Source organism: Falco punctatus (assembly GCF_963210335.1).
Source record: "Falco punctatus genome assembly, chromosome: 7".
Lineage (NCBI taxonomy): Eukaryota > Metazoa > Chordata > Aves > Falconiformes > Falconidae > Falco > Falco punctatus.
Window position 1 is genome coordinate 46,197,014 of NC_137587.1, and position 13,027 is coordinate 46,210,040.

At 41.9% G+C, this 13,027-nt stretch overlaps 1 protein-coding gene across 2 annotated transcripts in view; it reads left to right on the forward strand.

Moving 5' to 3' along the window:
• The window catches only part of NEMF (nuclear export mediator factor), a 162,394-nt gene that overhangs the window by 3,589 nt on the left and 145,778 nt on the right, over positions 1–13,027 (forward strand). For both annotated transcript variants that reach the window (XM_080397071.1, XM_080397070.1), the window contains exons 6-18: positions 121–188; positions 4,414–4,500; positions 5,433–5,509; positions 6,055–6,125; positions 6,208–6,283; positions 7,269–7,331; positions 7,673–7,750; positions 8,125–8,333; positions 9,817–10,002; positions 10,482–10,545; positions 11,056–11,144; positions 12,522–12,625; positions 12,895–12,957. In XM_080397071.1, coding sequence (XP_080253197.1) covers positions 121–188; positions 4,414–4,500; positions 5,433–5,509; positions 6,055–6,125; positions 6,208–6,283; positions 7,269–7,331; positions 7,673–7,750; positions 8,125–8,333; positions 9,817–10,002; positions 10,482–10,545; positions 11,056–11,144; positions 12,522–12,625; positions 12,895–12,957 — 1,235 coding nt within the window. The remainder of the gene's footprint in view (positions 1–120; positions 189–4,413; positions 4,501–5,432; positions 5,510–6,054; positions 6,126–6,207; positions 6,284–7,268; positions 7,332–7,672; positions 7,751–8,124; positions 8,334–9,816; positions 10,003–10,481; positions 10,546–11,055; positions 11,145–12,521; positions 12,626–12,894; positions 12,958–13,027) is intronic.

The following is a 13,027-nucleotide window of genomic DNA, read 5'->3' on the forward strand; positions in this document are numbered from 1 at the left end:
TACACACCATTTTGCATTTCTTTTTTTAAAACTGAAAATGTTTTATAGCTACTAAGCAATACAATGTAGTCTTAAACTTCATGGTTCTTTGGAATCGCAACTCTCCATTATCTTTTCCAGGTTAACTGAAATCATATCAAATGCACCAAAAGGGGAACAACTGAAGAGGGTTCTTAACCCACATCTTCGTAAGTAATTGTGTTTCATTAGAAAATGAAAGGGGGTCAATATGCATTACGTTTAGGTGACGCTGAATATTTGACAACTTCAACCAGTCTTTTTTTTCTTTTTTAATGTTGGTCCGGACAGTCTGCTTTTATGTTCATTTGAAAAACAACAAAAGAACTAAGCTGTTGAAAACAGAGTAGATTTCATTGATTCCGAGCCAACTGCACGGAGAGATAAGATAAGGCTTGCCATGATCCTGCAGCAATGAGCACCTGAAAGCTCTGTTAGAGCTCTGACTTGATGTGTTTTGCTTAGCATCTTGTGCTCAGTGGTACTGAATTGGAGATGTAAGCGTAAAGTCAGGGCAAGGATGTTGTTAGGAAGTGGGTGTCAGTGCTGCCAGTTCCTGGAATGATGTCCAATGTGGTAAATCCAGGATGCTTGATAGGTCCGTCTGGGTGTTCTCTGGTAGCTGGGCAAAGCACCCTGTGCCCTGGTTTTCCTGACCACAGAAGCAAATTTGACTTCTGTGACGTGGTCAGAACAAATTTGGTTTATCCTCCTGATCTGGCAGTCTTGATCAAGCAGAGGATTTCCTGGCAGATACCCCTGAACAGCTCAAATCACATGATTTGCAGACCTAAGTATTACTTTCCCATTTCTTGATTCTCTTTTTCGCCACCCTTCTTCCTCTCTTTCTCCACCCTGAACTTCTCCTAAATAAACAACCCTCTGCTAATTACTTTCCCACACTGGTCCCAGTTTTGCTATACCCATGCCTGCATTCAGTATTTCTGATACTGTTACCTAGGTAACCTTGGCCTTACTGATGTGAGTACCCAGACACAGCCGGCTTGACAAGGCTCCACTCTAAAAGGTCCACAATTCTTCCCTTCAGTTACTGTGTGGGTTTGGCTGTTTCTCACCCAGCTCCTCCTTAACCACCTGTGGAACCCAGCCATCCCTCCTGCTGCTTCTCTGATTTTTACCACTTCTCATGCTGGTAACTGTCATGTCCAACAGTTTCTGACATTCTACAGCGTCCTGTAGTTCCTCCGATCCTATTCAGTTAGCTAAACCTTGGGCCAGTGCCTGGTCATCACTAGCCCTGGCATTAGCCTGCAGCCCTGACAGGCACGCTGATGTTTTTGCGGAAGAGTCTCAGTCCCAGCAGTTTTACATTTTGGAGCCTTCCCATGACTGGTCAGCAGGCATCTTTGTATTTAATAGCTTGGGTTGGATTTTCCTTCTATGTATTTACCAGATCTCTTTTTAAACCTGTGTATGAACTTCAGGCATCCATGGTGTTTTTGTGGTGAGGAGTTCCACTTGCTTGTGTGTCGCATGAAAAGTCACCTCCTCTTTTTGTTCTGACACTCATCTCACCAGTTTTAGTTGGTGCTCTAGTACTGGATTTGAAGAGAAGGTGAACTGCCTGTTTACCAACTCCACACCACTCATTTTGTAAGTCCTAGTAATTTCTAGGTTGAGCAGCCTACTACATAGCCTACATGGGTCTTTCCTTGTACAGAGTCTGTTCCAAGCCTGTGGTGATCCTTGTTGCCCTTCTCTGTGCCTTTTCTAGCTCTAGCTGTTTTGAAACGGGGTAAGTAGAAATGTACATAACGTTCACAGTGGAAGTGCACCATGGGTTCATACTGTGGCATGATTTCCCTTGTTCTGTTTGCCTTTCCTAATTATTCGCAACGCGCAGCTTGACTCTTTTGTAGTTCACTGACAATTGAGTTTCTGTTTCCACAGGACCATCTGTTGTGAGGTCTTGCTCCCAAATAGAAGTGATCAGTTGGGCATATGCATGAGTAGGATAGTTCTTCCTCATGTAGATAATTTTATATTGTTTTACAGTGAGTTTATGTGTCAGTTCTTTATCTAATTACTCACTGTGGCTCGATCTCCTCCAGTTCTTCACAGCTGGCTGTTGTCTTTATTGTTTAGATGAGTTGTGTTTTGTCAGTAGGCTTTGCCCCTTGTCCTTTGTTCCCCCTTCCCAGGTCAGTTAGGTGCATGTTGATCCATGCAGGCCCTAGAGTAGGTCCCCGGAGAGCTCAGCTTTCCTCCCCTCCCTCCAGGATGCAAGCTGACAGTTTATACCTCCTCCCTGTTTCCTGTTTTTCAGCCATGTTCTTCGTCCAGGCAGGGGTTGTACTGTTATCCAGCAGCAGCTTGTTTTTTCTGAGAGCTTTGGGGTGAGCTTTGCTAAATGCTTTCTGGAAATCCAAGTAGACCTTATCTATTTGACCTCCCTTGTCTTTGTGCTTTTTAACTGTCTCGTAGTGTTACGATGCAAAATACAAAACTATGCTGGCTCTCCTGTATCTAGTGCAAAGCTGTCTTTCAGCTAGTTTTAGTCTTTAGTCTGAAAAGAGTTGATAGTTTTCTAGTCCATTTTTAAAATTGCCAGTGCATTAACCAACTTGTGCCTCTGCTGCTAAGGCAAGAGTGTCGTTTCAAGCTACATTTAAAGGTTTTGGTATCTCCATCCTTGAGTTCTTTTGAATACCCGGTTGAGTACCATATGATCCTGAGGATTTGCTGCTGCTTGTTTTGCCTGTTGGATCTATCGCCTCTTCTGACAACTGGATGTGAGTCAGATTTTCTGACATATTGCCTGCAAAGAAACATTCCAGCCAGAGCTTCCCTGTGTCCCTACACTGTCGATGAAACTCAAGACTTTAATTTTCCTGTCTTGTCATATCTGTGTTCCTTTTGCACCTTGGTCACTTCTTGAACCTACTGATTCTAGCAGGCTTCCTGCTGCTGCTATATCTGGAAGAGGCTTTATTATTAATCTGATGGGGTATTTTTAAAAGATTTTTTTTCAGATTTTCTCAATTTTGGCCAGTGTTGCTATGTTTTACATTCACCTGCCAGAGTCTGGTCTCCCATTTTCCACAGGGGACACAGCTTCACATAACTTTTTGCCTTTAACAGTTTCTCTTAACCCGATGTTTAGTCATGCCAGCCGTCCCTGGATTTTTTTGAAACACTGTTTATAAGTGGCGTGCGTTTGTTCTGAACCTCCAAAATAGCATCTTTAAGTAGCCTGCAGGTTGTTTGCAGATGTTGCCTTTTATTGATTGTCTTAATTTCTTTCTTTCTAAGAAGATTCCTTGCTCTAATGTAATCTTCCCTTTTGAGCTGGGAATGCCTGTAGGGAGGTTTCTTGGGCTTTGCTGTGCTAGCATGAATCCAGGTACATTTTAGTGTCAGCCTGGTACCATGACATGACACCTGTCTAGCCAGGCTGGCATGATTGAAACCTGATTTTGCTGTTCTGTGGTTTTTACAATCTCTTTGCTGTCCCTCTGCACATTAGGGTGAGCAGCAGCCCTGCTCAGGCAGTTAGTACTGTAGCCCTAATACTGTGTGTCCCAGATGTAGGCCTGGGGTTTCATTCCCGTGGGATTGTGCTGGTTTTTTTCAAGTGGTTATCTTGTTAATTTGTTTGGATTCTTTAAGATCCTGTTCTAAGGTCATCTCTGTCGTTCTGACCTTGATGCAGCGCTGTCCCACTGGTTTTCTTCCTTCATGTTTCTGCTCTGCGTGTTCTCAGTTAAACTTGGTCTTCCATGGCCCCACCTTGTTTCTTAGTCTTCAAGGATCTTTGTAGGAGCTCATATCTATTCATTCGCTGCTTCTCTGCACCCAGTTCAAACAGGGCTGCATCTGTTTCTGTGGCCACTCGTTTCACATTTGGCTTTGCCAGCTTTTTTCTAGTTCTTTATTTGAAGCTATGGAGTTTGTATGGCTTCACATTTTGTAATACCTTACCCCAAACTGGGCCGTTTGCCACCCTTGTTGGGTTTCCTACACTCTTCAGTTCAGAGTCTTTCCTACCCCCTTTTAAATGTAAGGGTTTCATTCCATTGTGGTCAGCATGAAGCCCAGCCTTCCTGTATATCCTCACTCTGTCCTAGACCTTTCCCAGTTCTAGGTGAACCTAAACGTCCGTAAGTTTGTAAGAATTCGTCAGCTGTGAGCTGAGACTGAGCTGCTCTGCCCAGCCAGCAAGCATTTCTGAACAGGCCACTGTGGGAGTCCTGAGCATCTGCTCTCTCTGGACTCAGGACCGCAGCTCGCTCGCTCTCCCCAGCCTCTGTTAAGGATGGGCTGTAATTTCACAGCCCTAGCGTGTTGAAACACTTCTTACAATTTCAGTGTGAATATAAATTTCATTGTGAATGTTTTCTACAGATGATTCTTCATTATTTATTTTTATAACAGCTTATGGAGCCACTCTCATTGAGCATTGCCTTATAGAAGCTGGATTTTCTGGCTATGTCAAAATAGATCAGCATATGGAAAGTAAAGGTATGTAGGAAATATTATTTTAAAGGCTGTACTATATGTGTGGCAATTCTTATGTCTGTGTAGTATTTTTTTTTCCAAAAAAATGAGTAACCCTTAAATCCATAGTTCTGACCATATGGTTGTATGTTTTTAGGTTGGGGACCAACCTTGTTGACGTTAAGACTCTTGAAATGTGCATATATTGGAGATAAAACATCAGATTCCTCCTATAGTCTAAACGGTTTTATAATGAGGGACCACCTTACACAGCCTGTGAACTCTGGCTATGTAAAGGGATGTTTTACAAGAATCCTGTATAGAAGAGTTAGCATCAAAACCTTCCTTTATCTATGGGAAACGCAGTGGGAATTTGATAAAGTAGCAGCTTTACATTTATTGGGAAATCATGGATTTAGGCAGTAAAGTCAGAATAGATTTTTCTTGGCTGCTTTGTATTTGCCATAAATCAAAAGGGGTTTTTACTTCCTACTACATTATGGTGCTGTAATAAATCAACTTGGTAACAAACAAATAACTTCTCACAGCTGCTGGTTTATGGTTTGCCTCTGCAGTTTTATTTTTATAAAGTGATAGCATTTGTGTGGTCGTCTTTTCCCCTGAAACTCGAATAATTATGTCTTAGAAGTAACTATTTAATTTTTTTTTTTATTAAAAATTCCCCAGATGTAAAATGTGTACTGACACTGCTGTTTCAAATGAACAGTAATTGCTGTAGTGAAGCACCAGGGGTAAAGGATATCTGTTGTTTTATTTTTGAGACGTGCTAGTATCCTACTTAACGTAGTTAGGTTGGACAGGTTGCTTCAGGCACTTAATTGGAAGAGCAGTTGCCTGGGCCTTTTGTTGGTTTGCTGTTGTGCTGTGTTTATATAAAAATACCTTTCTGTTTTAGGTGTGTTAAATTATTCCTCTCCTCCCCCTTCTCTCTTTAGAAAATATTGAAAAAGTCCTTACTGCTTTAGAGAAAGCAGAAGAATATATGACACTAACTGACAACTTCAGTGGAAAGGTGGGTCTCAGTTGGGCAACTTGGTTGTTACCAGTTATGCAGGAATTGCAGAATTAAACTGGTGGGCAGATACTGTTCAGCTCATGCTTGTTCCTGGTGTTATCAGCTACAAATTTTATTTGGCGAGCCTGGGCGCCAGGTAGTGATGAGGAATAAAAATTGCTTCCTTGCACTGGATGTACAAGATCCATAGCAATTAAATAATTTACAAGCAGATTATATAGGTCCTATGAGAACTGCACTTGTGCTTCAATAGCAGGTAATGGTGTTCTGCATGTAAAATGTGCATCTGTGTGACAAGCTGTAGGATAGTCATGAGGTTTGTAAGAGAAGGTCACATCTTTTCTGGAAGAAAAGTCATCAGACAAGCAAGGGGTCAGGCCTTTACTCAATCAATCACATTGCTTCTGCCACATCTCCTTGCTGGAGTGATTCACTGTCTTATGCTGATCAGTAGGTTAGCACCTAAAACTTGCTGCCTTGCCAAGATAAGGGAGATCCTTTTCAAAGATGAATGCTGATGACATATTTATATATTCTTTTAGGGTTATATTATCCAGAAAAAGGAGAAAAAACCAAGTCTGGAACCAGATAAACCAGCAGAAGATATCTACACGTAAATATTTGAAGTATTTATTTCTCTTTCTGCATAACATAAATTAGTTTTCAGGTGATAATATCAAATGTGTATTTTACAGATATGAGGAATTTCATCCTTTCTTGTTTTCTCAACATTCAAAATGTCCGTACTTGGAATTTGACTCATTCAATAAGGTACAGTGCTTTTGCTGATACTGTACATAAGTGCTTTAATTGACTGATGCTAAAAAGAGTAATTAAAATATAGTGCAGAAGTTGTTAATGAAAACATAGACCTTGGAAGAAGCTATTAATTTTATTCAGATCCTGTAGCTGAAATACAGCATGTGGCACTGAATGGAGGAGATGTGAGTTGAACCTGTGAGGAAGGCAGCTGTTTTCAGTCCCGGGCAAACATCTTGTTAGTGGAGAGTTTAGATGCTGAGTTACCGCTGGAGGCAAAAAGTAGTCACAGCCATCATGTTTATACTTTTCTGGTTATTGCTTTGAAAGCTTCAGGCACCTGATTTAGTATTTCCTTGAGTATTGTCCTTCCTGGTCCTTGACTCGTTAACATCTGAAGTCATTAACTGCCTGTTGTTCCTGACCTTAATCTCCAGAACTCCAATTTCACTTTCCCCGCCCTGCTTCTTGGCTGAATTTTTGTCCTCCTTCAAAGCACTGATGATCTAAGCAGCCTAAAACCTTCCTCCTCTTTTGTTTTAAGCAGTGTCTAGCAACTGGAACACCAGGAGCAGTTCTTAGGTGTACCTTCTACCTTTTTTGTGTTGTGTTTTGGTGGTGTTTTTTTTTTAAACTGACCTATTGAAGCAGCAGGGATACAGGGCAGTCAGGTCTATCATTGCAGTCATTTAATCTGAAGAGCACACGGTGGCAAACAGCGGCTCACTTTTCATCATTTCCCAGCAAAAAATGTGTGTCGTAGTTTGACCACTTACTTGTGCATCGTCCCTGGTTTGCAGTGAGATATAGCCTTGAGTGTGTTGCTGAACTCATCTCTTGCAAAGGTAAAATGGAGGAAGTTACTGAACCCTGTTTTAGCATCTGTCTCTTCTTTTGGTTCTTTGCAGCCACCTCTCTTGACCAGAACCTCCTCTGCACATTTGCTGGTATAAGTCAGTGCAACTTGGAAATTCTTAAAACTGACTTTCTCTTGCAGGCAGCAGATGAGTTCTACTCCAAGCTGGAGGGACAGAAAATTGATCTGAAAGCATTGCAGCAGGTATGCTCTCATCGTAGAGTGGGGCAGCTGAGGTGGCTCTCTGAGCTTCATATGCTTCATTTGGTTCTTAAAGCCTGGGGTGAGGGAGGTGTCATTCCTTATTTTTGTTAAGGAAATGCTGAGTCAGTCATGGTCAGCAAGTGAATTTTAGTATGTAGAGTGTAGCAGTTGGTTCTGCTTGGAATACAAGTAATAGCATTAACAGCAATATTTTGGAGACTCTGCATCTCTTACGCTGCTGTATTTTTCTGTGCTGGAATACTGTGTTGAGTGTCTGGCAGTGATTGGGTGATAAGATGCCATTTGTATTTATATTTTTCCATCTTACTTGTTTTTGAAAGGAAAAACAAGCATTGAAGAAACTTGAAAACGTCCGTAGGGATCACGAGCACAGACTAGAAGCTCTTCAGCAAGCTCAGGTAAGACTGAGATTTTATTTTTTTTTAATCTAAGAAGATACGTAATGTTTCTTAAAGAGTTGTGCCTGCTGGTTCACATTGCTACAGTCAGCATTAGACCCCAAAGCGAAGCCTTCTGTGGTCAGCGAGCACACTATAGCCCCTCAGGGAGCCTAGGCCCACCCTGTGGGGCTCTGCTTCCTTACAAGTGCTTCGCCTGCCAAAATTTGCCTGTGCTGCTCTGCTTGCAGGAGTCAAGTTGGCTGCTGTCCTATGTGATCACTTCAGTGCCATTCTTGGATTTCATCTCGATATTAATTACGACTTTTATGGTTTTCTGAACTGTTGCTGAGTGCTTGTTTAGCTTCAATGGGTGTTAACTTTCTTTCTTTAAGGAAGCTGATAAGATGAAAGGAGAACTTATAGAAATGAACTTGGAGATCGTCGACCGAGCCATCCAGGTGGTCCGTAGTGCATTAGCCAACCAGATAGACTGGACAGAGATTGGAGTGATTGTTAAAGAAGCTCAAGCCCAGGGAGACCCCGTTGCAAGTGCAATCAAAGAATTAAAGCTTCAGACAAATCATATCACAATGCTGCTGAGGTAAGTATGTTGCAGGTCACCTTTACCAAATACAAGTAGGACTGACCGCGTGAGCTGCATGGGAGACAGGTATCTTTTTAGCTTGTGCATTGGTATTTAAATCATTCAGTTTTTCTTACAGCAGCATGAAGAGAATGTAGTTCTGTGAGCAGAGAGGGATGTCTTCTTTTACCTTTCAAAAATACTAGTAATTTGGTTACTATAACAGCTTTTGTTTTAGTATTTTTAGAGTCTCTTCTAAAACATTGGAAGGTGTCCTGAAGCAGTATAGGTCCGAAGCTCCGGTCTGTCACTCAGCAGCTAACTTTGTCTGATTTACACTTCTTTGATCTAAAATTCCCATGAGATCCTGCCTCTTTCAATGCCACTGACTGCTAAAGGCAGTCCAGCGAAAGGCTGGTGGTTCAAGATTGCAACTGTTGTAAGCTGCAGGTTTTGATGCTGGTTCTTGCAGAAGTCCTGATGAGAGAGCTGGCAGTGAGGCAGTGTTTGGGGTGTCTTCAAAAACCTGATCCGACACTGTGTCGGGATGTTAGAGATAAAAAAAGCAAGAAATTATTTTTTTCATAGCTAGAACTTTTAATATGAAAGCTGTGATGTCGCAAAGTTAATTTATGAATTTTTTTTGTTACTTGCATTTTCAGAAATGTTAGTATATAGAATAAACTCGTTTTCAGGAGTGAGTTCTGTGCTGGCAACTGTGTCATCAGTCTCCCCTCACTGTCTGTTGTAGTAGTGAGGAGTGATCACTTTGCTGATCAGATCACTCAGTCCACCAAGTGTTGAATGATGTGCATCCTTGGTACAGAGGACTACGGAGATATAGTTTCCTTTATGAAGAATATTATTTTATGCTGCTCCACTGCCTTTTGCTACACAGACTTAGTACAGCCATATTGAGCAGGATTTAATATCCAGGCAAGAAGCAAATAGAAATCCAGCTGCTGTGTGCTCAGCATACCTCTTTTGAAAACAGTGGAGCAGATTTTTTTTTTTTTTTGAGGTTTTAAACCAGTGCATTGCTGTCCTGCTCAGTGAGTCAGTATGTTCTCTTTTCATGCAGCAGTCGTGCATAGGAGGTTTTGTGTTTCTTTTGCTTTATTAAAGTAGATCTTCAGAACTGTTCCTCATTTCAAGTCTGGATTTTTCTTTAGGTCGATACCATGGAGTTTGTCTTTTGATAGAAGAAATTGCCTTGCAAAATGTCACTTCCTTGGATTGGAAAATTTGGGCTTTCTATCTTCCGTTTTTGCTTTTTTTTTCCCCAAAAACTGTGGCTGACTCAAGACATAAAGGGGTTGCATGTAAGGCTTCCTGGGGCCTTCCTGTGGCTGCGCAGTGAAAATGGTTTAAGGGTTCCTGAGGCCTTAGATAAACTGAGATATTTCCAGTCTTAATGAGGGGATAGGAGTGCATTGCACTAAGGTTAAAAAAAAATAACCAGTTCTCTTATCTTAATCATATGATGTCATGTGTTTGTTAGGAACCCCTATCTATTATCTGAAGAGGAAGAGGAGGAGGAGGATGCTGATTTAGAGAAAGAAGAAACGGAAGAGCCAAAGGGAAAAAAGAAAAAGAATAAAAACAAACAGTTGAAGAAACCCCAGAAGAACAAACCGTCATTAGTTGATGTTGATCTCAGTTTATCTGCGTACGCCAATGCCAAAAAGTAAGGTTTACAGTAAATGTCTGCTTTGGTAGTAGTAGGTTTTGTATGCTTGCAGTTGCTAGTGATAACATCATAGGAAGGGCTTTGTGTATAACTTGTTAAAAGTTAGAAACTGAAATGGATGACTTGCCCTGAGCTCTAGGATGTGCATTTTCGTGGTCAAAAATCAGTACCTCACTCTTGCATAGCAGCTGTCGCCTTAATTTCGAGTACAATTCTGCACAGTGGCACATGGAAGAAAACTGCTACTCTGGCTACACATCAACCCAAACACAGGGCTCTGTCGGACCAAGGAGGGGACTTACTTCGTCTGGCTGCTTTTCTTGGGTGAAGGCTGAGCTGAAGATCTGGGCTAAAAAAAAAATAATAAATCTTCTTCATATTGAATGCTAATGGCAAATGTAGAGGGCTGTGTTAAGTGCATTCTAATAACAAGTGAATCTGTGGGGATTTAAGATGCAACCAAACGTGTTTTGCAGGTACTATGATCACAAAAGACATGCAGCTAAGAAAACTCAGAAGACAGTAGAAGCTGCAGAAAAGGTATTTTTCTTTGGTTTTAGAAGATATTTAAAAGCAAAATCTCTATCACTGATAAGTGGAAAACCCTGACCTGATCTGGGTAGCCCTGATGAGGCATGAAAGGTACAAGCAAATGACCAGGGTTGTTTCATGCCTGAGCTTTTAAGCTGACCGAGCAGTGATTGCAGATCTCTGCTCTATCACCTGGTTTCCATAGGGAGTGTTGCGAACACCTAAGATGGGTGCTTGGTGGAGGTACTGACAAACCAGTAATTATGGAGGCAGGAGTGGAAAACCAGTGGAAATCCTTACAAACCAAAGAGCTGATAATCTCAGGGGGCAGCTATCCAGCGCAGAGATTTATGAAGATTTTGGGGAGCTATCTTACATGTGCGTACAGGGAATGTAGGTCTGAATAGCAGTGTGCAGAGCCTGCACTCAAACGGTTCAGACATTTCCTACCTACTGCTGAGTTAGCGATTTTGTGATTCCTGTGCTGGCGGATTGCAATCATGCTTTCTGTCTAAATAGGCATTTAAGTCGGCTGAGAAGAAGACGAAGCAGACTTTGAGGGAAGTTCAGACAGTTACCACCATTCAGAAAGCCAGAAAGGTCTATTGGCAAGTACAGTTTCATTGTTGTTACCTAATGTACTGTGAATGTATGCACATTTAGAATGACTGTGTCAGGCTGAGTTCTCGCTAGCTTAGAAGTGGAGCTAATTTCTGAGCACTACACTTCGAGTCTCCTTACAGCTGTTTCTCGAAGGTGCTGGCCTGATACTGTTAGTGCCTTTGCCTGGGGAAGTCCCTTTCAGTGGACAAGGACTTGCAGTTTAGCTGAGTGTTTTGTGTTTAATGCAGCTAGGAGTGTGGGCTTAGTGAAAATAAGAAACTTCGCTATTACTTTCTGGCAGCTCGATATCTGAAATGGTAACAGCAGATTTAAAAAAACAGAACAAAAAACCCCAAAGCTTTTAATAGTTCAATAACTGAATTATTAAAATAAATAGGAGGACTTTGTGATAATAGTATTTGTTGTTTCCTCTCAAAATATTGTTGCATTGATATTGTATTTGTGCCATGCCCTGTTTTTATGCCTCAGGCATGTGATTGGATGTGAAATTATTTGCAGTCTTTTATGAGTTTGAAGTACTGAGGTCTGAGCAACAGGCCCTGAGCCAAAGCTGACCTCTAGATGAACCTGCCAGCCAAACATTATGTATATATTTAGTATCCAGTCATTAGTAAAATGTGGATGATCATTATTGAAATATGCATGATCAGTAGTGAAGGACGTGGCTTAGATGGAATGTAACCATTGGCGACGATACAGTGCATCCTTCCTTGCTTAGGGGCAGGTGGTCAAGGCCATGAAACCAGACGTATGGCCTTGTTTGCAGCCCGGTGGTTAAAGGAAACTCCCTCCGTTCCTCCCTGAGCCCTGGCCAGGCTTTGGTGGGTTCTAAGAGGAGAGTGAAACCAGATGTTTCCGCATTTGAAATTGAGTGAGCTTGTTTATTCAACAGTATAAAAGCTGGACCCCCTTACAGCGACTTTGGAGACCTCAGCTACGAGCAGACGCATGACGTAGGACCTCCGATTGCCGGGAAGGGCTCTCCAAATCCTCGCTGTAACCGGGGCTCCCCAGCGACTGCGGATCCGGATGGTAGTAAAGTATTAGGGCAATCGGTGATGTACATTCTCAACTGCTATAGTCTGTCTTATGTAGTATTGATGAGGTGCATTACCTTGTCTTGGTTGGTTTTTTTTTTTCTGTATTATTTCACTTAACTATTCTATTGCTTTAAATGTAAGCAAAGATAAACTCACTTCTTTAACTAGGTGCCTGTGTCCTTTGTGTTGACAGTGTCTATTGGAAAAACAGAGTTGTAGATGTTAAGATGGATATTCTCGGTTTGGTATAAAAAAAATACCTCTGTGATGCTCTGTTAGTTCCAGATGTTTTTCACACAATGGATTGTTGTAATTTGGCAGGTTTGAGAAGTTCCTGTGGTTCATTAGTTCTGAGAATTACCTTATTATTGCCGGAAGAGATCAACAGCAGAATGAGCTGATTGTAAAGCGGTATCTTAAACCAGGTGAGTCTGATTTAAGTGGAGTATGTTGGTTTCTCTTACTTTCCAGTTGCAACCTGCAACATCCAGGTTGGATGGACACCTTTCAGGAGCAGGAGAGCTGAGTTTCCCTGGGGCAACTGGGATGGACTAACAGGCTCCTGTATCCTCTGCCCACCCTGCTCCTTGCAGCCAAAATAGCTGTTTCCAACTGGATTAGAAACCTTTACCTTAGCTTGAGCGATCTGTGTAGTTACCACGTGTATGACTGATGTAAGTCACTTCTTTTCCAGGGGACATATACGTGCATGCCGATCTCCATGGAGCCACGAGCTGTGTGGTCAAGAACCCATCAGGTACCTTGTGTGGGGCTGATGCAGGGATGCACAGAAGCCTGGGGGCACTGAACTGGCAGTCTTTGTATTG